This window comes from Bos grunniens, chromosome 1 (genome assembly GCF_055505025.1).
Source record: "Bos grunniens cultivar Pamir isolate PY7600 chromosome 1, Bosgru_T2T1.0, whole genome shotgun sequence".
Lineage (NCBI taxonomy): Eukaryota > Metazoa > Chordata > Mammalia > Artiodactyla > Bovidae > Bos > Bos grunniens.
The window spans coordinates 29,863,137-29,886,618 of NC_141165.1; the positions used below are offsets into that span (position 1 = coordinate 29,863,137).

General features: G+C 46.2%; 1 protein-coding gene and 1 long non-coding RNA gene across 11 annotated transcripts in view; one reads left to right on the forward strand and one right to left on the reverse strand.

The window, feature by feature from the left end:
- The window catches only part of PXYLP1 (2-phosphoxylose phosphatase 1), a 90,185-nt gene extending 76,183 nt beyond the window's left edge, over positions 1 to 14,002 (forward strand). For 9 of the 10 annotated variants that reach the window (XM_086370876.1, XM_086370546.1, XM_086370655.1 and 6 more), the window contains 2 exons: positions 6,407 to 6,546; positions 11,644 to 14,002. In XM_086370876.1, coding sequence (XP_086227002.1) covers positions 6,447 to 6,546; positions 11,644 to 12,581 — 1,038 coding nt within the window. In that variant the 5' untranslated portion in view covers positions 6,407 to 6,446 and the 3' untranslated portion in view covers positions 12,582 to 14,002. Of the gene's footprint in view, positions 1 to 2,787; positions 3,003 to 6,406; positions 6,547 to 11,643 lie in introns of all 10 variants that reach the window. The other variant, XM_086371076.1, reaches the window with a different exon arrangement.
- A 1,747-nt stretch (positions 14,003 to 15,749) lies between these two features.
- On the reverse strand, positions 15,750 to 17,811 carry LOC147379210 (uncharacterized). Its single transcript, XR_015152999.1, has 2 exons — positions 16,626 to 17,811; positions 15,750 to 16,349 (listed from the first exon to the last, which is right to left on the reverse strand). It is a non-coding gene; the product is annotated as an uncharacterized LOC147379210 (long non-coding RNA).
- Positions 17,812 to 23,482: the final 5,671 nt, after the last annotated feature.

Below are 23,482 nucleotides of genomic sequence, written 5' to 3' on the forward strand. Positions count from 1 at the left end.
TGCCCTCCCACACCACTGGCTCTGCAGGGCATTGGGCCTTACTCATTCTATATCACTGGTGCCCAGCCCGAGCCTGGTTGTTAGACTGGGTTGGTTGCAGAATGAATTCAGGAGCCCAATAAGAATCACCGGTCATCATTGTCTCTCATGCGTCTATCATAGTAGATTTGAGCCTCAGCTGTGAAATCCTGGTGAGGTCTAACTGTGGTAATGCAGAAAAGCGCAGAACCTGGTCCCCGCTGAGAATTTGAGCAATGGTGTTTCATTCACTGCAGCAGCCTGGAGTCTCCCAGGCCTGGCCTTTTCTCCTGTCCGAGTGGTTGTGGTCACAAGGCCAGGTCAGGCCCAAGGGCCCCTCGTTCTGCAATGGCAGGACCCGTGACGAGGCCACTTCTGCAGCTGCCACCTGAGCGGCACAGTTCCCAGGAGCCAGCTGCCCCAGCCACCTCTGCGTCATTTCCTTTGGTCTTGACTTTTTGGCCTAGTTCTACTATTTTAGTCCACATTCTGTATTTTTAGGAGCTACTTTCAGTCTTTTCTAGAGAGTGGATAGAATGTGTGCTGTGTGTATGCTTAGTCACTCAGTCATGTCTGACTCTGGGTGACCTTGTGGACTGTAGCCCACCAGGCTCCTCTGTCCGTGGGGTTTTCCAGGCAAGAATACTGGAGTGGGTTGCTGTTTCCTTCTCCAGGGGATCTTCCTGACCCAGGAAGATCTGCATCTCTCTCTTGTGTCTCGAACATTGCAGGCAGGCTCTTTACCCACTGAGCCATCAGGGAAGGTCTATTTTAGTCCACATTCTGTATTTTTAGGAGCTACTTTAATCTTTTCTAGAAAGTGGGTAGAATATACACGTTTAATTAATTAATGGGATTTAATGAATTCCATCTTTTATAACAATAAATGTTGACTTGTCATTATAAACACACATTTAGCGTAAGAGTGAGGAGGTGTTCCAGCAAAGGGGACCCACTCTGGGACTCTTTGTCCCCTGGGACTGTGGATCTGGGTCACCAGCTGGGCCTGCTGCGTTCCCAGGTGCCAGTTCATCTTCACGAATTACTAATTTTATAGCCTCCTCTGAGGCAGAGCATTCTGAAGTGCACCCTTTACTCCCATCTGGTGCAGGAGACTTCTGGGCTGGCAGGTGGGGGTGCACTGAGCTGAAACAGCAGGGGCCAGACACCCCAATGTTTCCCTTTACAAGGACACCTCCCATGACTCTCAGAGTCTTTATAGTGGAAGCTGCCTCTTCATGAGTAGTTGTGGGGCTCAGGAACATTGTCCTGCAGGGAGGTGGAGGTCGATTTGAGAGGGTAGCATGTAAACGGTAGCTGAAGCTGTGGGCTTGAATGGTATCACACACAGAGCCTGTGGGGTGAGGAATGGGCCAAAAACAGAGCCCTGAGAGCACCAGCCAATTATAGCACAGAGAGAAAGAAGGGTCCCTGAAGGAGATATAGAAGTTGCAAACAGGAAGAAGGTAAGAGAGTGATGTTATAAGAGCTGAGGAAGGAGAGTTTCAGGAAGGGGGAGTGGGGAGGGTAATCACATCAAGTAGAGCAAAAAGGCCCAGAAAACCAAAGACTGAGAAAAGTATATTGTTTATCTTTTTAGCATTTTACTTTATTAATACTATAAAAAATAAATTCTTTAATTGGCATAAACTGTAAAAATCTGTGGCATGAACTTGTTCTGGTTTCCAGCCATGCAAGCTTTTTTGAATTGCTTTTTTGAATAAACAGCGTCACTGGTCTTATACCTCTCTCTGCTTGTCTTACTAGTCTGTGCAGAACTCAATAATTGCTCAAATGATGGCTAAAGCACAATACATTTTCTTATATGTGTGTGGATTAGCCTCAGGGCTTCTGTCTAGAGCTTTGTGTAATAAATAGGCATGAAAATGTATATAAAATGTAAGTAAGAACTCTGAAGCAAATAGTTTGAAGGCTTAAGATGGTAGCACTGCTGGCTCTTTCTGTTTTCAATGTGAAAGTAGATTTCCAATGAGAATACAATAACATGGGTATTTCCTGAAGAAAAATTCCTCATCACAGATACAGTCATTTCTGTGCATGCTGTTATAATAAGGAGAACCAAGGAGAATTCTCCGATGGGCCAGTGGTTAGGACTCAGTGCTTTCACTGCCATGGGCCCAGGTTCGGTCCCTGGTCAGATAACTAAGGTCCTGCAAGCTGTGTAGCATGGCCAAAAAATAAAAATACAGGCAGCCCTCTACATATGAACCTTTAAGTTTCGAATTTTCAAAGACGTGAACATGTGTTCGCATGTCCAGTCATGTAAGTTCGTTCACGTGTCTGCCGTACATTGTCATGTGTGTGCAACCTATACAAGTTGTGCTTTTGTGTACTTTGCTATATAGAGCACAGTAGTTCAGTAGCTTTATTTCAAGCCCAGGATGTCTGGAATCAAGAGTAAAAGCTGTGGTGATGTAGCTGGTACTTATCTTACTTTTCAAGGTACTGTATGGTAAGAGTAAAAGTCTTTATTTTTTGCATTTGTTTTTATGTATTATTTGTGTGAAAAGTATTATGAACCTATTACAGTACACGACTCTATAGCTGATTGTGTTAGTTGACTTCTTAGGCTAACTGTTGGGCTTATGAATGTGCTATCAAACTAGAACTCATTCGTATGTAGGGGACTTACTGTAAAAAATAAAACGGGGAGCCAGGAATGCCTTGCCTTAAATAACAGAAGTTTATCTCTTGCATGAAGGTCTGAGATGAGTATTCTAGGTTGTGTAATTTTCCTTGATCATTCAGGGCCCCAGGTTCCTTCCAGGTTGTTGCTCCCGCCATGCCCTAGGGAGGTGAACTTGACTGAACCTGCATTGCTGCCCTGGGCACGTGTACTTGACTGAACCTGGGTTGCAGGAGTGCCTGAATCGTGGCCAGAGGGAAGGAAGAGAGTGTGAAGGGGGCACACCCGTGATCTGAAAGCCTAAACACAGATTGGCATACATCCTTCCATTCCACTGGTAAATACTTAGTCATGTGACTCTACTTAACCGCTAGGATCTCAAAAATGGGATCTAACCAAGTTCCCAAGAAGCAGAGAATGGTTTTTAGTATCTAACTGTTAAAGAAAAACCAGAGCTGAAGAGCAGATAAAGCATTAAAAACAGATCTTATTGAGGAGTTTATACAATAGGGATAGAACTGAGCTCAGTTCCAGATACAGCATAGACAAGGGGGGCTTTTTAGCCAAGGAGCAGGGTGGGGGTCAGGGGAGGGAGAGTTACTAGGAGGACACATCAGGGTGAAGGGGTTCCAGTTAACTGACTCCACGGCATTCCTGATGAAAGCAGACCCAGGTGATCAGATACAACTGGGGTTGAGGAATTTGATCAGGTATCAAGGGTGATCAGCTACCAAGAGTGGGAGATTCTGGGCTTCCCTAGTGGTCCACTGGTAAAGAATCCGCCTGCTGATACAGGAGACATGGGTTTGATCCCTGATCAGGGAACTAAGATCCCACATGCCTCGGGGCAACTAAGCCCATGCACCACAACTACCGAGCCTGTGTACCTGGAGCCTGTGCTCTGCAGCAAGAGAAGTCACCTTAAAGAGAAGCCCCACACTGTAACTAGAGAAAAGCCTGCATAGCAACGAACACCCAGCACAGCAAAAAAAAAAGAGTACGAGATTCTGGCTAAACTGACTTTAGCAGGATTTTTGCTACAAATGGGCAATGCAAAGACAGGTATAAATCCAAAGATCAAGGCCTGGTTGGGAAGAGAGTTCAGAGGAGACTAAAATTTGACCAAAGAGAGTCTGTCATATAAGTAAGGCTCACTTACGACTGCCTTTATTTTTAATATTTCCATTGAAATCTGGATATTTTAATAAACCATGGGAACTTTCTATATTCATTGCTACAGATTATAGAAAGCTTGGACTTTTCTTGAAGCATCTAAGTGTGGGGCACTTCCCAGTTGAATTCATTTACATGTGTTTTTGAGGTATCTACTGTGTGCTAGGGACCCTCTCACTCCAGGTGTGGAGCGGTATATGAGGTGGGAAGAACTGATCTTGGGAGGCTGTGGGGCGGCCTCAGCTGTGATGGCTTGAAGCAGGAATCTCAGTTCCCCTACCAGGGTTTGAACCTAGGCTGCTGTGCTCCCTAGTTCTTGTCTGCTTTGAAGAAAGAATTCAGCAAAGAGATGAAAAGTAGTGAGATAACTAAAATGTTTATTAAGAGAGCATATATGTGCAGAGGAAGCATGGGCTGGCTCAGAGAGAGAGTCCTGTGCTTTTGGAGGCAGTTCTTCCGGGTTTCCCCTGGCCGGTCATCTTGCTTTGTCTGGCTTTAAGTCCATAATTGGTCTGGCTAAAGGCCCTCCCGTGTGTGCACGTGCATCTTTTAGCCAGGATAGATTCCAGTGCAGAGGTCTCAGGGAAGTTGACAGAACATGTTATGGTCTAGCACCCCCTCTCCTAAGGATCCGTTCTTTGCATGCATAGTTTGGGGGTCTCTGACCTCAAGAAAGAGAAATATGTGGTCTCTTTATCTTTTATCCAAGCAGGACTCAGCTTCCTCTTGCTCCTGCTTTATCTTTATCTTGAAATATCTGTCTTCAGGAGACAGATTACAGCCGCTCACTCTGGGGCCCATATATCTCCTGCCTCAGGACCTGATCATTCAGATCCAGGACAGGCCCAAGGACTCAGGTTACCTGGTCCTCTTCCTGATTAAAAGACTCAGTCTTTTGTTATATTATCCATAAGTAAAGTTTTTCTTCCATGAATTGTCATTTTTCCATATCAGAAACAGGTTTCCATGAATACAGTTAGATATTAAAGCATCATTAAGCAATCAGATTCCCTGAAAACCTGGGACCTCCCAGCAAACACTTTGAGTGGGGAAATTTCATTTCTAAAATTGGTAGCAAAGCTTTCTTGGATCCTCAGACATCACCAACCTGAAATAATGGCCTGGAGCAGAATATCTGACTCCTGTTGATAGATAGCCTTTGTTTATGTGGATTCATTTCAGCAGCCTCATTATCAGTCTGGACATTTTATTTCCCAGTTTGCAAATATATATGTGTTTCAGCCTCAGGGAAAATAACATCCTCTGTTTTTATGGAAAGCCATAATGTCTTGTAGCAATACAGGGTGATTTATTAGACTATACACTGTATGTCAGAATTAGCATTCTCTAAAACATATTTTTGTAATGGTTTTTTTTTTTTTAGCTTTATGTTTTCGAAAGATAATAAACCCATTTTTGCAGCCATTGTAAAAGCATTGCCAAAGTTAATTAGGTTTTCAGACAGCAGGGGTCTGCCATTAAACAATTTATCTTTGCTTCTTTTCATGCTGCTTTAGTTTAGTTGGGAACTACTCTATCTGTCCACCTCTGTTTAGCTGGACAATGTATAAACAGTCATAGGCCATTTCATTATTCAAGGGAAAGGTGTGTATATTCATAGATCATCTCATTATTCAGAGAAAATGTATATATATATTCATAGGTAATTTCATTATTCAGGGAAATTGTGTATTTGTGATTAGACTGATAAATCTTGATTTACCACATGTGACTTCATGGCAGAAATATAAATAATATAAATTTCATAAGATCTCATACATAACCTGTTTTTTTCCCACTCTTCATTATCACCCCACATGCAGTGAGATACCATATGTGCAAAATGCATAGTGAGCTGTAGAGATATGGGTTATCCTGATCAGTTAATTTTTTTCACAAGAGATTTTCCAGAGGTCATGTAAGTGAAGGATTAAAGGTTACCCCAGTGAAAGTTGGGTGGCCTTTTCTAGGAGGAAGAGGCAGCATGTGGAAAGTCTTGGAAGGGTGCAAGAACAAGTGTGGGGTACAGAAGGCAGATGCTATGTGTGGCCAGAGAACAGCACTGGGGAGCCCTGGGCCTCAGAGTCAGGCAGGGCCAGAGTAGGCTAATGGGCGCATGAGGCTCCTTGGAACGGAGCCAAAACCTACTCAGGGATGCAGGGATAGGAGAGAGGAGCAGAGCAGCCCAGGACGGCACATGGGCAAGGGCAGGGGAAGGAGAAATCGAGGACGACCCCCAACCTAGGCTTGGCTGCCTGGTAAGGTCAGTGGCCTCCTGGAGAGGGAGACAGGAGCGGTGCGGGCTGGGGAACAGAGTGCGTGAGGTCAGCGCTAACCCCCACAGGGCTTGAGAAGATGGGCACTCGGAGATGGCAGGGGCTCAGGCTGGCCTTACTGAGTCGGGGGTTTATATGTAGGTGTCAGCAGGCGAGTAATCGTGAGCTGGGAATGTACTATTATTGCGGGTGAGAAAGGGCATGGCTCACTTGGGATACTGCTTGTTGCAGGTGAAATCGTTGTGGACTTTTTCAGAGCACGTTGACCGCCAACTCTCTGTTGTTTCTTTAGGAAGCCGTATCACTCTAAACTGGAGGCTTTTGTGAATCACATGTCAAAAGGACCTGGAGCCTCTTTCGAAAGCCCCTTGCACTCGCTGCCTCTTTACTCCAGTCACCAGCTGTGTGAGATGGGAGAGCTCACGCAGACAGGTCAGTACATCGACCATTCCTCCACTTGCTCTTCCACCCACTCCCGTGTGTGGTAGACGCGAGCAGCGGGCCTCGGGTGAGACGCTGTGGGCGCGAGGGTGAGTCAGCACTAGGACCTGAAGCGGCTGTGAGCTCACCAAGGTATCTCGTTAAACATTGCTTTTGAAAAATACATTTATTATTTTTGGTCGCACTGGGTCTTCACTGCTGTGTGCAGGCTTTCTCTAGTTGCAACACGTGGGGGCTACTCTTCATTGCACTGCACTGGCTTCTCATTTCAGTGACTTTTCTCACATGTGGGCTCAGTAGTTGTGGAGCACAGGCTTAGTTATCTAAGGCATGTGGGATCTTCCCAGATCAAACAAGGATCAAACCTATGTCCCCTGCTTTGGTAGGTGGATTCCTATCCACTGCTCCAACCAGGGAAGTCCCATCTGATTTCTACATATTAAAAATAGCCTTTTCTCTTATTATTAAAAATATATATATTCATGGAAGAGAAAGTAGGAATGACAATTAGGCAAAAGGAAGACGAATCTAAAGCACTCATAATCTCACCAAAGAAATTAATAACCATTAGTGTTAATATCCGGAGAAGGCAATGGCACCCCACTCCAGTACTTTTGCCTGGAAAATCCCATGGATGGAGGCACCTGGTAGCTTGTAGTCCATGGGGTCACTAAGAGTCGGATACGACTGAGCAACTTCACTTTCACTTTTCACTTTCATGCATTGGAGAAGGAAATGGCAACCCACTCCAGTGTTCTTACCTGGAGAATCCCAGGGACAGGGGAGCCTGGTGGGCTGCCGTCTATGGGGTCGCACAGAGTCGGACACGACTGAAGTGACTTAGCAGCAGCAGCAGCAGCAGTGTTAATATCTGTATGCAGTCATGGGTATGCACACACACACACACACACTCATTCTCACAGGTTGTATCTTCCTCAGCACTATTTTGTAGCCCACTTTTTCACTTAATAATGTATTGTGATAATCTTTCCCTACCAATATGTGTTCATCAACAACATAATTTCTGATAGCTGCATATTCTTCCACTATGGATAGGCCACGATGTATGTAACCAGTCCCATATTCTTAGATACTTAAGACGAAACAGCGAAAAGGTTTCAGTGCCCAGATCTGAGGGACATGCATATGGTAGAGCCCCACCACACATGGAGCCTGCAAGTGTGTTCCTCACAAAAGCCATCTCTCCCTCTGCGGCCCTGCTCATACTACTGTGCAGCCAGTACACTGTCAGCATAGGTTGGTGAGTTAACTGTGGGTTGGCACGAGAAAGAACTGGTGCCCCCGAGAGGTTCCAGCTTCCTATGTCTTCAGTCTGAGACCTCACAGGACCTTTGTGTGGTCACTGGCCTTTCTGGAGGAATCAGGATGACCATATTTTGTTTCTTGATCCACCAGCATCTTAGGACCTCAGCTTTGATGGAAAGAAGGTCCATCAAACCCCATTGGTTTCCCCATGTTTTGAAAACTATTATTATTGGGGAGAATGATAGTAAATGACCAAGTGGGGCAAGATGAAGGCTCTGGAGGACTAGCCTTGAACAAGGAGTTTTGTCAAAAGCTTTTGCTAATTAGTTCCACATGCGCAAGCTCTGCATTAGTTTAAAGCAGGAGTCCTGGGATTTCCCTTGTGGTCCATGGCTAAGACTCTGTGCTCCCAACGCAGGGGGCCCGGGTTCAGTCCCTGAACCGGGAACTCTATCCCACATGCCACAACTGAAGATCTTGTATGCTGCATCTAAGACCTGGAGCAGCCAAATGAATAAATATTTTAAAAACAAATAAATAAAAATAGAGGAGTCCTTCTCCTACCAGAACCAGAGCCCCCTTTTATTAACAAGTATTTTGTGGTGCTCTCTGAACTATCCCAAAGTGAAATTCAAATATAACCGTTCTATATACATAATTTTACAAAACAGTTATATCAGGTATCCTACCTGTAATATGAAGTAAAAACAAAAGGAAGTGATTTTATTATGTAATTGTACATATCTCACTATAAATGTTTGATCACACCTTTGTTAGAAAAGAGAATGAAGTAATCAATTGCTTGCTCGTAAGTGTAGATGGGTGTGGTGACAGCTGCAAATGCAGACTGATCAAAGGATGTACATTGATGACACTTAATACCCCGTACATTGATGACTCTTAATACCCCGTATATCAGGACATGATTTATTTGACAAATGTGATCAAGACAAAAGACAGATGTCCCTTAATTTATTTCTGGAAAATTCAGTAGATGTTGATGTTATGCAAAAATGGTTTTATGTCTGTAGACACAAAAAAACAGTTTTGAAATTGAAGTATTAAAACTTCAAGGATTAAAGTATTAAAACTTGAAGGATTTTCACATATGGGAGTATCTTGTACATTCAAAAGTTATTCAGAACAGAGAACAGTTCCTCGTGAAGACTGTCCAGCCCTTGGCCCCCACCCACAAGGGGTCAGCAATGTTCCTCCCCATGTTACCATGACAACCCTAACCCTCCCTGAGGACAGAACTGTGCTTGCTGAGAACCACTGGTGGTGAGTAACAGAAACCAACTCAAGCCAAAAAGAAAAAAAAGGACATTTATTATAAAGACTGAGGATGACTCACAGACTCTAAGGGCAAGAATATGACTAGGCCTCCAGAGACTGGTCCCAGCGATAAAAAAGCCGTCTGTCTCTGCTGCTATGGTTTTGCTGTGTGTCTGTCAATGGAGACAGTCCTGGCCACATGTAGAGATGAACTTACACGGTCACGTTCTTGAGAGAATCTGATGGCGTCCTTGAGGGTCAGTGTCCATCAGCTGGCTGGGAGGTCAGGGTAATCGCATCAAGTAGTTTACTCATTCCCATCTTTCTTTCCAATTGACCTATTATCATCAGTGTTTTTCAAATTAGCCTTGCCGGAGAAATCTTATTTGTGGTAGTTTGCTCCTATTCCCTTGGTCTCTTTTAATGGTCATTTTTATCTATTTGAAATTTTGCATTGCTGTTGGAATAATCATTTATAAGTGACACACTTTGGGGACCTCACAGGAACCGTGTAAGATGCAGTTGGTCAATAGTGTCTACTCTGTCCCAGGTGCTTTAGCAGCTGCCATGTGTAGGGCAGGAGGGCGACTGGATGGCACGGCATGGAGGCCCCTGAGGGTGCTGCTGCCAGCTGCAGGTTCTTACAGAATAAACACAGGCTTTGGAGTAGACAGACCTATGAAGTGGGGCATGTAACATATTCCCGACAGAGCTGGTAGCCAGTTGCATTTGACAGTGTGTGTAAAGCGCTGAGCACAGTTCTAGCACATGCTAGGCTCAGCAAATGCAGCGAATGCCTCAGAAGTCCAGCAGCCTGTGTGAACAGGAGGGAATGGTTAATTCCACCTGGGGGAGAAAGAGAAGGACAGAAAAGGAATTATAGTATTGGAGTCAGGATGAGGATTTCACTGGGAAGAGAAAGGGAAGGACAGGAGCCAGGTTGTGAAGATGCAAGTTGTGTTTGGAGAGAAGGAGACACCCTGAATGGGTAATATTTCGGCATGAACATGTAGGGAGAAGGTGATGTGAGCCGGGACTAAGAGCACAGGTTGGGCCCACATGGGAGCTGAAGCTCTGGCTCGGCCACATCTTAACTGTGAATGGCTTGGGCCTCAGTTTCCTTCTGCTTTCTTTGTTGGTTTTTTTTGTGAGGAATAAAGGAGAAAGGTCTGGTGGCCTTTCATAGGTGGCCTCAGAATGCAGGGTAGGCCCAGAAGAAACTGGGGGCCAGACACAGATTCTGGGTGTTGGCCCCTCTGTGCAAGTCATTTGGAAATGCTAAGACCTGTCCCAGCCCAGATCTCTGAGGGGACTCTGCTCTCAATACTCTTCATTCGGAGTAGGATCTAGATAGCCTTCATGTTATTTTTTTCCCCCTGAGCTGTTCCCCTTCCTGGGCCAACACTGTTCACTCTGTCCCACACATTTCAGCCTGAAGTTGTCTTATCTTTTTGGTTGGGCTTTTCAGACCAGTCGGGCATCTGAATAAGTGGCATCACTGGTCACAGGGCCTGCCCGTGGTTTACACTCAGGGAACTCCGATCTCACACTGAAAGGCCATCCCAACATCCTGTTGGCTGGAGAGTGAGCTTGCTCTTATCTTGGATTGCCTTCTCCTACTTGAGATAAGGCTTTTTCAGTGTTTGTTTTTGTTTTTGTTTTTAACTGTACTGTGGCATAGTTCCTGTGTGTAGTTCAAAACTGTAACTACTAAAGGGAAACTTAAAATTCATGCTGCTACCCACGTTCTATCACCACCCCCCATTTCTGTGCCCCTGTCACCCCCAGATAACCATCGTGTGCCTTTCCAAAGTTTCTTTATACAAAACACAGGCACCTGCTTACATAACGTTCTTATTTTCCCCCTCATTTTAATTTAAAAGGAGCATAGTAAACACGCTGTTCAGCAATTTTCTCTCTTTTTTTCCCCCAAATATTCCATCTAGGTACCTGGGAGATCATTCCATATCTGTGCAGGGAGAGTATCCTTGCTCATGGGCAGGTAAAGGGCAGGACTGGGCAGAATGGACCCAGAAGGTGAGCAGAGAGCCTTGGGCTGGGAGAATAGGGAGTATGGCGTGAAGAAGGGAACTGGGCAGCCAGGATTTGACTTGTTCTCCTTGCCTGGCTGATTTCTGTGAGCTCCAGGCACTCTGAGGAGATTTGTCCCTGGGCAGGAGAGAGAAAGCTCTCCTTAGGCTCTGTTACCTCCCGCACCTCCCCCAGCAGGCTGGTCTTACCTCTGAGCCCCACCAGTCACAACCCTCCTCCAGAGGAGGGACTGAGGCAGACAGATGGTCCCTGTACTCCCTGGAAAGGTGTGGGTCCAGAGGACAGGGCCCCACTCTGCTCATCCCTTTGTGCGAAATCCCCTTCAACATGCTGGTGGGAGCCCCTTCTGGAGGGTCCCTTGCAGTGGAGGCCAGGCTCGAGGATGTAACCATACAGTGTCTGAAGCCTTCCAGCATTGGGCGCGCCTCAACTCCCCTGGCTGTCCCTTTCACTGAGCTGGTAGTGAGGCAAGCGTGTGGTGCTCTTGTGTTTCAGGGGTCGTGCAGCACCTGCAGAACGGCCAGCTGCTGAGGGACATCTACTTGAAGAAACACAAGCTCCTGCCGAGTGACTGGGCTGCAGAGCAGCTTCACTTAGAGACCACTGGCAAGAGCCGGACGCTGCAGAGTGGGCTGGCTCTGCTCTATGGCTTTCTGCCAGATTTTGACTGGAAGAAGGTTTATTTCAGGCACCAGCCCAGTGCTCTGTTCTGCTCTGGGAACTGCTATTGCCCACTGAGGAACCAGTACCTGGAGAAGGAGCAGCGTCGGCAGTACCTATTACGTTTGAATAACAGGCAGCTGGAAAGGACCTACGAGGAGATGGCCCGGATCGTGGACATCCCCACCAAGCAGCTCCGGGCTGCCAACCCCATAGACTCCCTGCTCTGCCTCTTCTGCCACAATGTCAGCTTCCCCTGCACCAAGAATGGCTGTATCACCATGGACCACTTCAAGGTGATCAAGACGCATCAGATAGAGGATGAGAGAGAGAGGCAGGAGAAGAAGCTGTACCTGGGGTACGCGCTCCTGGGTGCCCACCCCATCCTGAACCAAACTGTCAGCCGCATGCAGCACACAGCAGAGGGCAAGAAGGAGGCGCTCTTCACCCTCTACTCTGCTCATGACGTTACTCTGGCCCCGATTCTCAGTGCCTTGGGCCTTACGGGAGCCAGATTCCCACGGTTTGCGGCCAGGTTGGTCTTTGAGCTCTGGCAGGACAGGGAGAAACCCCGGGAGCACTCCGTCCGGATCCTCTATGACGGTGTTGACATCACGTTCTACACTTCATTCTGCCAGGACCACCACAGGCGGTCTCCCAAGCCCATGTGTCCCCTCGAAAATTTAGTCCGCTTCATCAAAAAGGACATGTTTGTGGCCCTGGGTGGTGGTAGTACCAATTATTATGAAGCATGTCACAGGGAAGGGTTCTAAAAGGTACACGATGCAGTGCTGAGAATCTATGCCAATTCAAAAGGATGGGAAGGTCCACTTCTAGTTCTGTTGGCTGCTAAAGTTACAAGGTGGTTTTTAAAGGCCAGAAATCATGCTTGGGGCCCACGTGGATTTGGGGTTGAACAGGGCATATGTTACTGTAATTAGGTACGTGAGTAACTTGAGACACAGTGGTCAGTTCACAGAGAAAGGAAGGTACTTTATTCCAGCGAGACTTTACTTGATGCCAGAATAATATTTCAGTGCCCAAAGCTGCCATTTCAAATGTGTATTCTTTAGATCTGCCTTGGTACTGTGTGATGGAATCAGCAAACTTCAGCCAAAGCTCCTCTTCATCTGGGACAACCTCACCTTGTCCTTGTTCAGTGAATGGTTTCCTGAAGTGATTCATTTAAAACAGGGGTGGGCAAACTTTTTCCATAAAGGGCCAGATAGTAAATATTATAGACTCTGGACCAAAAGGCCACCTATAGCGCCTGTCACAGCAGCTCGACGCTGCTCTTGTAACATGAAAGCAACCACAGATGACCCATGGATGAGTTAAGCATGGCTGTCACAGGCCACACAAAAGAGGCAGTGGGCCAGCTGTGGCCTGAGGGCTGTGGTTTGCTGACCCCCATTCTAAGAACCAGGCTGCACTACAATTGCACGTTCAGCACTTTTTGAGAGAACCAGTTGAATACCCAGAATTATTCAGTGGTGCCTCCAGTAACCTGCTAGAAACACAGAATCTGGTCTGTATCTGACATTATAACAAAACTTGAGGGGGAAACAAACATTGAATCAGAATGAATCATAAAAAAATTACTAGAATAATACTTGATGTTCATGATGATTGTGGTATAAGATAGTTTTGAGTATGTCTTCGATATTTGTCTGCTGTAGTCTGTTTGCTGTACATGCTGAAATCTTTGTATTCCATTTAGTATTTTTATAGTCTAGGAAAATATTTTCTAAGACCAGTTTTAGATGTGCTCTTATTCCTATGAAATATTCAATTTACTGTGTCTGCTTGGTGGTTAGAAGGGAACTAGAAGCTGAATTCAGGCACTTTCTCCCAATAAAACTAATGATGGCTCATTCCCTTTGACAAGCAGTAGAATTGGATCAATTTTTAAACCATTTTCGTCAGTTTCAAATGGTAAATTCAAATTGATTTTTAAATAAGTTTTTGGAAGAACTTTGTTACTAGATAGTTAAATAATCTTTATAAGGTATTTTATATATTAGAAGCAATTATAATTAAATCTGTGATTTCTGCCTAAAATGGTGCTAGTTCTGTGCAAAGAAATGTAAAGTGAGATTCTCCAATGTCGTTGCCATTCCAGCCTTTTTTGTCTGTTTTTGTCCAGTGTTTCATTTGAATACATCTGTTTCTATTAATAAATTTTTGAAGAATATTCATACATGTAACTCATGGTTTGTACCTATAAGTCACTGTTTCTTTTCAAGTGAGTTTTAATTGTTTTATCTTAAATAAAAGCATTTTAAATTAGAAAACTCTACAGTACACATGGGGAAGGGAGGCCAGTGTGACTAGCAACGGGCCAAGCCGGGCCTGCTAGGGTGACCGGAAGGGACAGAGTCCTGCCCTGGGCCACAGAGGGGCTACAGCTTCCTTCCCTGACAGGAGCATCAGGACTTGGTGGTCAAGGGTGTGTCACAGCTGGTGGCCCTGGACTGGGTGACAGTTTATCTTAAAGTCTTCTTTTATTGCTGAAAATCGTGTATTGTCGTCCAGTCAGTAAGTCGTGTTCAACTCCTTGTGACCCCATGGACTGCAGCATGCCAGGCTTCCCTGTCCTTCACTATCTCCCAGAGTTTGCTCAAACTCATGTCCCTGGAGTTGGTGATGCCATGCAACCATCTCATCCTCTGTCGTCTCCTTCTCCTCCTCCACTCAATCTTTCTCAGCATCAGGGTCTTTTCCAATAAGTCGGCTCTTATCAGATAGCCAAAGTACTGGAGCTTCAGCTTCAGTATCAGTCCTTCAATAAATACTCAGGGTTGATTTCCTTTAGAATTGACTGGTTTGATCTCCTTGCTGTGTGTTGTCTTTTGAATATTTAAAGCCTATGCAAGTTTTTTTTTTTTTTTTTTTGCTCCCACTCGCAATCTATCTAAATCAGAACTGGTAAACACAGCTTGAAGATTTTAAAGTAAAGGTGAATCAGGAGATATTTTAAAAATCAATTTTGCAACATCTGTTTTGGTAAAGGTGGATATTTTGCATAAGAGCCAATATTAAAAGTGCAGAGGTTTTGCCTCCTAAGACACTGGGTATGCTGCTGCTGCTGCTGCTAAGTCGCTTCAGTCGTGTCCGACTCTGTGTGACCCCATAGACGGCAGCCCACCAGGCTCCCCCGTCCCTGGGATTCTCCAAGCAAGAACACTGGAGTGAATTGCTATTTCCTTCTCCAATGCATGACAGTGAAAACTGAAAGTGAAGTCGCTCAGTCGTGTCCGACCCTCAGCGACCCCATGGACTGCAGCCTACCAGGCTCCTCTGTCCATGGGATTTTCCAGGCAAGAGTACTGGAGTGGGGTGCCATTGCCTTCTCCGAGACATTGGGTATGCATGGCATTAAACTATCCTCCTCAGTATCTAGTTCTGACACATTTCATTTCTATAAACAAACACTGAGCACCCAGCTGAGGGTGCTGGAGTTTGTCCTTGGTTTCAGGGCAATGGTCTCAATGACTTAGATTATGGCAAGTGTGGGTGTGCACACTGCATAACCAGCTTTGTTGTTTTCATGATTAAAATTAATACATGCACATGGGGAAACAGTCAAACAATACTGAAAACAACTTCAAAGGAGAAGTTCTCTAATCCTACCTCCAGAGGGAACACGATGAGCTGCTTGAAAAGTATTCTTCCAGAAATTTAACTTGCAGATACAGATATATGTATAATTTTTAAATAGGAACAAGATTATTCAACTTATATTGTCCTGTGACTTCCTTCCTTCAAAATATATTTTGTTTCCTTTAACAGTATGTCTTAGACATATTTCTCGTTGTTTCCCTTAACAGAATGTCTTAAAGATTTCCATATTGAGAGGAGAGGTGGGGGAAAGAAAGAAAGAGAAGGAAGGAAAGACAGCTCTTTTATAGCCATAGAAAATATTTCATGATTTCATGATATAGATGAGACATACTTTTTAATATTTTTAAAGTAATTCCCTTTTTTCTTTCAAGATTTTACTAAAAGAATATATAGTATTCCTGACACAAACATTTTGGCATTTTGACAGCCAGGTGGCTTTATAAAATCATCAGTCAACTGACTGAGTTTATCAATTTAATCTTTCCACAAAAAAACGACCAGCTTTGAAAGTAGTTGGCAGGACTGAATAGCAATTGTATCATTGTGTTGACTCAGGATGCATATCCAGCTTTTCCTGACTATCCAAAGTAGACATTTTAAAAAATAATTTGATTATTTATTTATGGCTGTGCTAGATCTTTGTTGCTGCATGGGCTCCTCTCTCGTTGCGGTGTGCAGGCTTCTCATTGCGGTGGCCTCTCTGTTTGCAGAGCATGGGCTCCAGAGCACTTGGGTTCAGTAGTTGTGGCATATGGACTCAGTAGCTGCAGTTCCCAGGCTCTACAGCACAGGCTCAATAGTTGTAGCACACGGGCTTGGTTGCCCCATGGCATGTGGAATCTTCTCAGATCAGGGATCAAACCCATGTCTCCTGCATTGGCAGGCGGATTCTTTACCACTGAGCCACCAGGGAAACCCTAAAGTAAACATTTTAATCAAAGATAACCACACTGATCTTCAAATGGTGATATTTAGAGCTGTGTGTTCATATAGTAGACACTGGCCATGGAAAGCTACCAGAAATGAGATGCGGTTCTTCTGAACTGGCGTAAGACAATTGGTGAGACATATTTTAATTTTTTCATTAAAACTGAATGAAATTAAAACATATATCCAGAGCCCCCCTAGAAACTTCCCCAGGACCTAGCAACCTCCAGCCCTTCACCCTCCCTTTCCTGCCTGTGTCCCCTTACCTGTATGTGCGTGCTCAGTTGCTCAGTCATGTCTGATTCTTTGTGATTCCATGGACCGTAGCCCATCAGACTCTTCTGTCCATGGGATTTCCCAGAGAAGAATACTGGAGTGGGTTGCCATTTCCTCCTCCAGGGGATCTTCTTGACCCAGGGAATGAACCTACGTCTGCTGCGTTGGCAGGTGGATTCTTTACCACTGAGCCACATAGAGTTCAAGACCAGTTCTGTATCACTTCCCAGGTATAAGGCCTCAGGCATCGGGTTCCTCATCTGTAAACCAGGATGACACCTCCCACGAGAGTACAGGTAAAGCCCTGGGCAGCGTGGGTCATCCCCACAATGAAGCCTCCACTACTGCCCCCCACTTACTCTTTCTTTTAACTGTGCTGAGTTACCAAAACCAGCCAGAACTAGAATATGTCCCTGCCCTTTTTTTAAAGCCAGGAAGCCACCTGGAGGCACAGCATTATGCTCTAGGCATAACTGGGAGGTATAGTTCCCCAGGCTCATGCACTTACCTTTGGGGAAAAAAATAACTCAATTCTTCTGAGTCCTGCATGTGTGCTTTGATAAAAAGCACAAAGTGACACCTTATTATAAACATCTCAATGATTTCCCAAGGGAGATAAAGCTCATTGCTCATCCTTTCCTCGTTTCCTTCATCATCTCTGTCTAATCCCCAGCTTCCTGCTTGAGTTAGAGTTGCTGTCCACTGCAGAAGCAGCAGCTGACCAAAGTTCAGCAAAGGAATGGGAGTCCGGAGGCCGAGGCCATGGGTCTGGCCCCTCTGTGGCCCCAAGAGGCACTGAAGGCAAAGCAGCCCAGGAAGTGATGTGCATCTCAGCAGAGGACTACTTTCCCTCCGTGCCTCTACTTTAGGGAGCTGCACCCCTCCCTGTTCCTGGGGCCCACCAGTGAGGCATCCTCCAACCTCCCTCCTCCCCAGGGCCCAGGAAAGGCAAGTCCTTCTGGTGGGCAGCTAGCTGCTTGCTTCCAGCATGGAGCCCCTTGTGTCTTAGTTAGGCACTGCCCAAATGATAAATCCTTTCAGGACCCTTTCTTCAGAAGCTGGTCAGTGACTGGGGCTCCCACAAATGCAAAGCGGCTTGTGCTAGTGAAGGGACGCCACACTGCCCTCTAGTGGCAACTCGGCCTGCCCCTTGTTCAGCAGTTTTTCCTCTTTTCCCTGCAAATAGTAAACGGAGAAGCCAGTTAGCACGTAGGCATGCACAGATGAGGCCTCTTTCCCAGCAAGCTGAAGCTCCCTCTTGTGGCCTAGGAATCAAGTCTTCTCTTCACCTACCTACACTGTCTTCAAGATGTAACAAGAAGAGACATTCTGTCTCCATATAGTCTCACCCCAAATGCCCTTTTATCTAACTGATGAACCAGCTGTTTGGCAGGCTCATAACTGGCTCCCTGATAAACAGACCATTAAATTGACCTTCTAAATGATGGATCCTGATGGTCTACTGTCCATCTGAAAAATTAATCCTGAGTACTGGCTGGTTGGCTGATTAAGTTTCTAAGTCACAAATCATTTGATTGACCTACTGTCTTTTTTTTGGAATCTTATTAATTTTTTTTTTTTTTTACCTGCTCTGGGTCTTTGTTGCTGCGCACAGGCTTTCTCTAGGGGCTACTCTTCATTGTGGTATGTGGGCTTCTCATTGTGGTGGCTTCTTTTGTTGCAGAGCAAAGGCTCTAGGCACACAGGCTTAGTTGCTCTGGAGCATGTGGGATCTCCCTGGACCAGGGATTGTGTTCCAGCTGCTTGCATTGGCAGGCAGATTCTTAACCTCTGGACCACCAGCGAAGTCCCAACCTACTGTCTTTCTAACTGAACTACTAAGCCTAAATAATTAAACATCTGAAAGCTTAAACTGTTTGCAACAGGTGGCCAAAGTATTGGAGCTTCAGCTTCATACTTTGGCCACCTGATGCAAATAGCCAACTTATTGGAAAAGATCGTGATGCTAGGAAAGATTGAAGACAAAAGGAGAAAGGGGCAACAGAGGATGAGGTGGTTGGATAGCATCACGGATTCAATGGACGTGAACTTGGGCAAACTTAGGGAGATAGCAAGGGACAGGGAGGCCCAGCATACTAGTCCATGGGGTCACAAAGAGTCGGACACGACTTAGCAACTAAACAACAACAAAGCTTGAACTACCTGCCTGGCTGACTCTCCCACTAACCATTTAGTGTTTATGACTGACTCTGCCCAGCCGAGGTGTGGCAAGACGGAAGGCCTGGCTCCATCACTAGAGGTAACAGTTGGGTGGGAGGAGAGACTGCTCCTTCCTCATACTCTGATTCCTCTTTGAACTCGGGGGCCCACTCTTCTCCCCTCTAGAGCCACCTGAAGACTCCAGAGGGGACAACCAGGAAACTGACCTTCTTATCTACCTCTACAGAGGTTCTTCAGAGAAGGCAATGGCACCCCACTCCAGTACTCTTGCCTGGAAAATCCCATGGATGGAAGAGCCTGGTAGGCTGCAGTCCATGGGGTCGCTAAGAGTCGGACACGACTGAGCGACTTCACTTTCCCTTTTTACTTTCATGCATTGGAGAAGGAAATGGCACCCCACTCCAGTGTTCTTGCCTGGAGAATCCCAGGGATCAGGGAGCCTGATGGGCTGCCGTCTATGGGGTCGCACAGAGTCAGACACGACTGAAGCGACTTAGTAGCAGCAGCAGCAGCAGCACAGAGGTTCTTAACCAGGGCTCCCTGGTGGGTTTAAATTTTGTTTCCAGATAGTGTGGATACAAAGAGGTGTGTTATCTTGGAAGAGGGGTCACAGCTTTCGTTGGAATCTCCAAAGAATCCAGCACACACAAATATCTTCAGAACTATTGCTCTGGGAAGATCCTCAGCAAACACATTCAGACAGGAAAAAACCCTTAGCTAAATTCAAGCCCCATTTCTCTCTCACATCAGTCCAGGGTGGCGGGAAGATTAAGGTAGGAAGAGTTAGAGAGTCACAGTGGGCATGGGTGTGGTAGGGTGGAAGGATAAATGCTGTGTATGAAGTTTCCAGAGAGAAGCCCAAGGATATCAACGTGTGTCCTTTCGGTTTGCAGGTTACATGCAGCCCAACCTGCAGGGCACCCTCAGCTCTGGGCAGAGGGCTCTTTGAGCTGAGAGGAAGGATACATTTACTAGGGTCTTTGTCTGGGGTAGGGAGTATTGTGAGCATGTGGTTATGAGCAGCTATGTGTTTATTTACACACCCGTGTGCTCACAAGGGTGAGTATAACACAGCCTGTGGTTATGTGCATGGATGTTCTTTGTGTCAGTGTACATTGTGTGCTCACTCCTGGACCCCTCAAGTCTTTGGCGAGGGTGGGTGGGGTGTTGAAACAGATTCTGGGTAAGAATTTCACTAAGTGAGACAATCTACAGACCGGCCGGAGGCCCACACGAGAAGTGCGAGAATCCTCAACTCCTCTCTCTCCTTGAACCCCGCATCCCCCTCATCCCGAGTCCACTGCCACCGTCGGATCCCATCGCCTCCCCCTGCACTACTACTCGGTCTTCAATGCCCTTCCCTCGAGCCCCCTCCGGACAGCAGCCACAGTGCCCTTATTTTTCTGAAGTTAGGATGCCTAGGTAGCGCGCCCCACCGAAATCCAGAACAGATTTATACTGTCAGGGGATAACGCCCGAGATCTCCTCCGTGTGACTCGGGGTCCTTTCACGACCGCGGCCTTGCTCGCTGGGCACTCTGCGCTCTCGAGGCCCCGTTCTTTTAAATGCGTCGCTGCTGGGCCTGGTTCTATTCCGCACCCCCAAGCTTTGGCTCTGATGCCTCGTCCTCCCAGCCTTTACGCACTCCTACACCCTGCATCTCGGCGATTATCACTTGCCGCTGTAATTGCCCGATTACAACTGGCAATTGTAATTGACAGAAGATCCAAGTCCGTCCGTCACGTTTCACTTGGGGACCCCTCCCCAGAGGACTCCCCAGAGGACAAAGCCTGAGCCCGCGCAAGTTACAGGCCAGCCACACACAACCTCACGTGTCTCTTTCCCGCCGGGCGGAGCATCAGAAGCCCAGGGAGGCGAAGACGAAAATGCGCGTGCGCATAAGGACCAGTAGGAACTACGACTCCCAGAATCCTCCTGACAATATTCCATTCCCACAAGGCCTCGCGGGGCCCCACGCCGGAATTGTGCTCTTTGCCTGAAAGCGGAAGTTAGGGCGAGTTTGGCGGTGGAGTCGGTGCCTGAGAGGGTAGAAGAGGTTTTACGGATTGTCTACCTCCAGGGGTCGTCAGTGAGTCAGAAACCGGGACGTCAGAGGGGAAGGACCTGGCAACAGCCTTTCAGTGCATTATTCCGCTTTCCCTCTGGCGCGCACGACCAGGCCCAAAGCCGCCGTACACTCCCACCGCCGCGTTCTCTGTCCCCACCTCTGGACGGTCCCTGGGAATAGAGGCCGATGGCTCGATGGTCTTCAGTTCAGTTCGGTTCAGTTCAGTTCTGTCGCTCAGTCGTGTCCGACTCTTTGCGACCCCATGAACTGTAGCGCGCCAGGCTTCCCTGTCCATCACTAACTCCCAGAGCTTACTCAAACTCATGTCCATCGAGTCGGTGATGCCATCCAACCATCTCATCCCCTGTCTCCCCCTTCTCCTCCTGCCTTCAATCTTTCCCAACATCAGGGTCTTTTCCAAGGAGTCAGTTCTTCGCATCAGGTGGCCAAAGTATTGGAGTTTCAGCTTCAGCATCAGTCCTTACAGTGGTCTTGGTCTTGGGTAAAGCTTATTCCCAATGCTGCATTGCCCGTCTTGCACTGGGAAGAAGTGAAGACCTGGCCATAAAGGGCATAACTCACAGGGCTCCCCATGTTGGTCTTACAACTTTGCTTCTTCTAGCAGTAGCTGCAGGAATCGAAGCTGTGGACTGTGGGACAGGTGTGGACAGTAGCACGGAGGGGAGAAACTTGTGGATCCTGACCTGCTATTGCGGTTCCCAAGATGTTTCCAGTGGCCCCAGCACTATGGGTATATAGGACTGGTCCAGCCCATATCCTTAAATGCTTGGATTCTGTACAAAGTCAGCCCCCTTCCTCAGACCCTCCAGTCCCAGCTTCATTCCCTCAGACCCCAGCAACACCTTATCTGGGCCCTGCTGCCTATTTTCATCTTGCTCCTGGGAAGCTACTTAGAGCATCCTGGCTAGAAATGGGAGCAACTGGTAGGATTGGAATGAAAAAGAGGGTCTGGACCATTTGGAGGAAAAGAAGAAAATTGAAGGAAAAGAGTGGACTAAGAAGGAACTGTAGGACATTTAAGTGACTGACAGCTACTGAAGCAAAATGGGAGGGTTAGGGTATAGGTGAAAGGGGGTGAGAGGTCTCAAAAGACAGAACTATATGTATCTTTAAACAGGCAGATGAACACATTTTTCAGAGTTTCAAGCAAGATCATCTTCCTTTGGTGAAATACAGGGGTTTATCAGGATTACTTGCTGCTCATGAAATTTTACACTGACTGGCTAAAGGTCACATTCCAGGGAGAGGCTGAAACTTCTGTTAGGTTAGGTATTAAGTCTTGGTTTGCTGACGTGGGGCTTAGCACAAGTGACTCCATTTGGGGCCTGTTTCTTCTATTAACAGAATGTCCTTAATGAAGCTGTAAAAAAGTGTTCCTTTTACTCAATTCTGAGCCTGGAGTATGTGTCCTTTTGTTATTCTGTGTGACAGAATGGGAACTATAATAAAGCAAGTCTGCTGCATCTGAAGATAACTGCTAATCTTGAAAAAAGTGTTAGGAAAGGTAGTTACGTGCTCAGTCTTTCAACCCCTGTACTGTTGTATAAGAATGTGCTTTGGGCCCAGAACATTTCCTTACAAAGATATAAAGAGCTCTCACAGTCTGGGCTGGGCATATGCCTTTGTTTGGGAATATCTTTTCCTATTCTGGACTGGATGCGTACTTCTTTGTTCTGCTTAACCGTGTGCATCATGTGACACCCAACCAACCCTACTGCTGTATCTGTTTGCAGCAGGGAGAGAATTGGGGCCTTTGCTTATAGCACAAGAAGAGTGCATACAGATCTGCTGGCCATAGGGACTGTCATCAGTGAAGCTGATCTTGCTCTTTCTCTTCACTGGTAAAGAGTAAAGCATTGTGCACACATTGCCTCTGTGAATTGTGTCTTTTTGCAACACCAATACCTACAACCATGGAGCAGGTTGACACCCTCGGGCTGATACTCTGGTGGAAGATGTTGTTATACCAACTACTAGCCTCCATGCAGTGGGACTCCTCCCCTGGATGTGGTAATAAGTGTCACTTGCTCAACAAAAAGCAATTCTGTGCTTGTTTGATTTGCTAGCTGCACTAGATTCTCTTTTAAAAAGCATCTCTTATCTTGAATGACTGGACAACAGTGATCTTTTTTGGACTTGGATATTTAGTAGAAATTTTCTAGAAGATAAAAGTCAGGTTGTCATTTCAAGAGAAGCAACTGAGATTATTGTTGACAACGATAAAATGTGGCCTTTCAAGCAAAAATTAGAATTTGAAAAACATAACTGCCGTGCGAGTGTGTTTGTGTATGTGTGCACGCACATGCTTAGTCACTCAGTCATGTCTGACTCTGTGACCCCATGGACTATAGCCTCTCCAGGCTTTCCTCTGGCCTTGGAATTCTCTAGGCATGTATACTGAAGTAGGTAGCCATTCCTTTGTCCAGGGGATCTTCCCCACCCAGGGATCAAACTCAGGTCTCCTGCATTATATGTGGATTCTTTACCATCTGAACCACTAGGGAAACCCATGCTGTGCTGTGCTTAATCACTCAGTTGTGTCCGACTCTTTGTGATCCCATGGACTGTAGTCCCCCA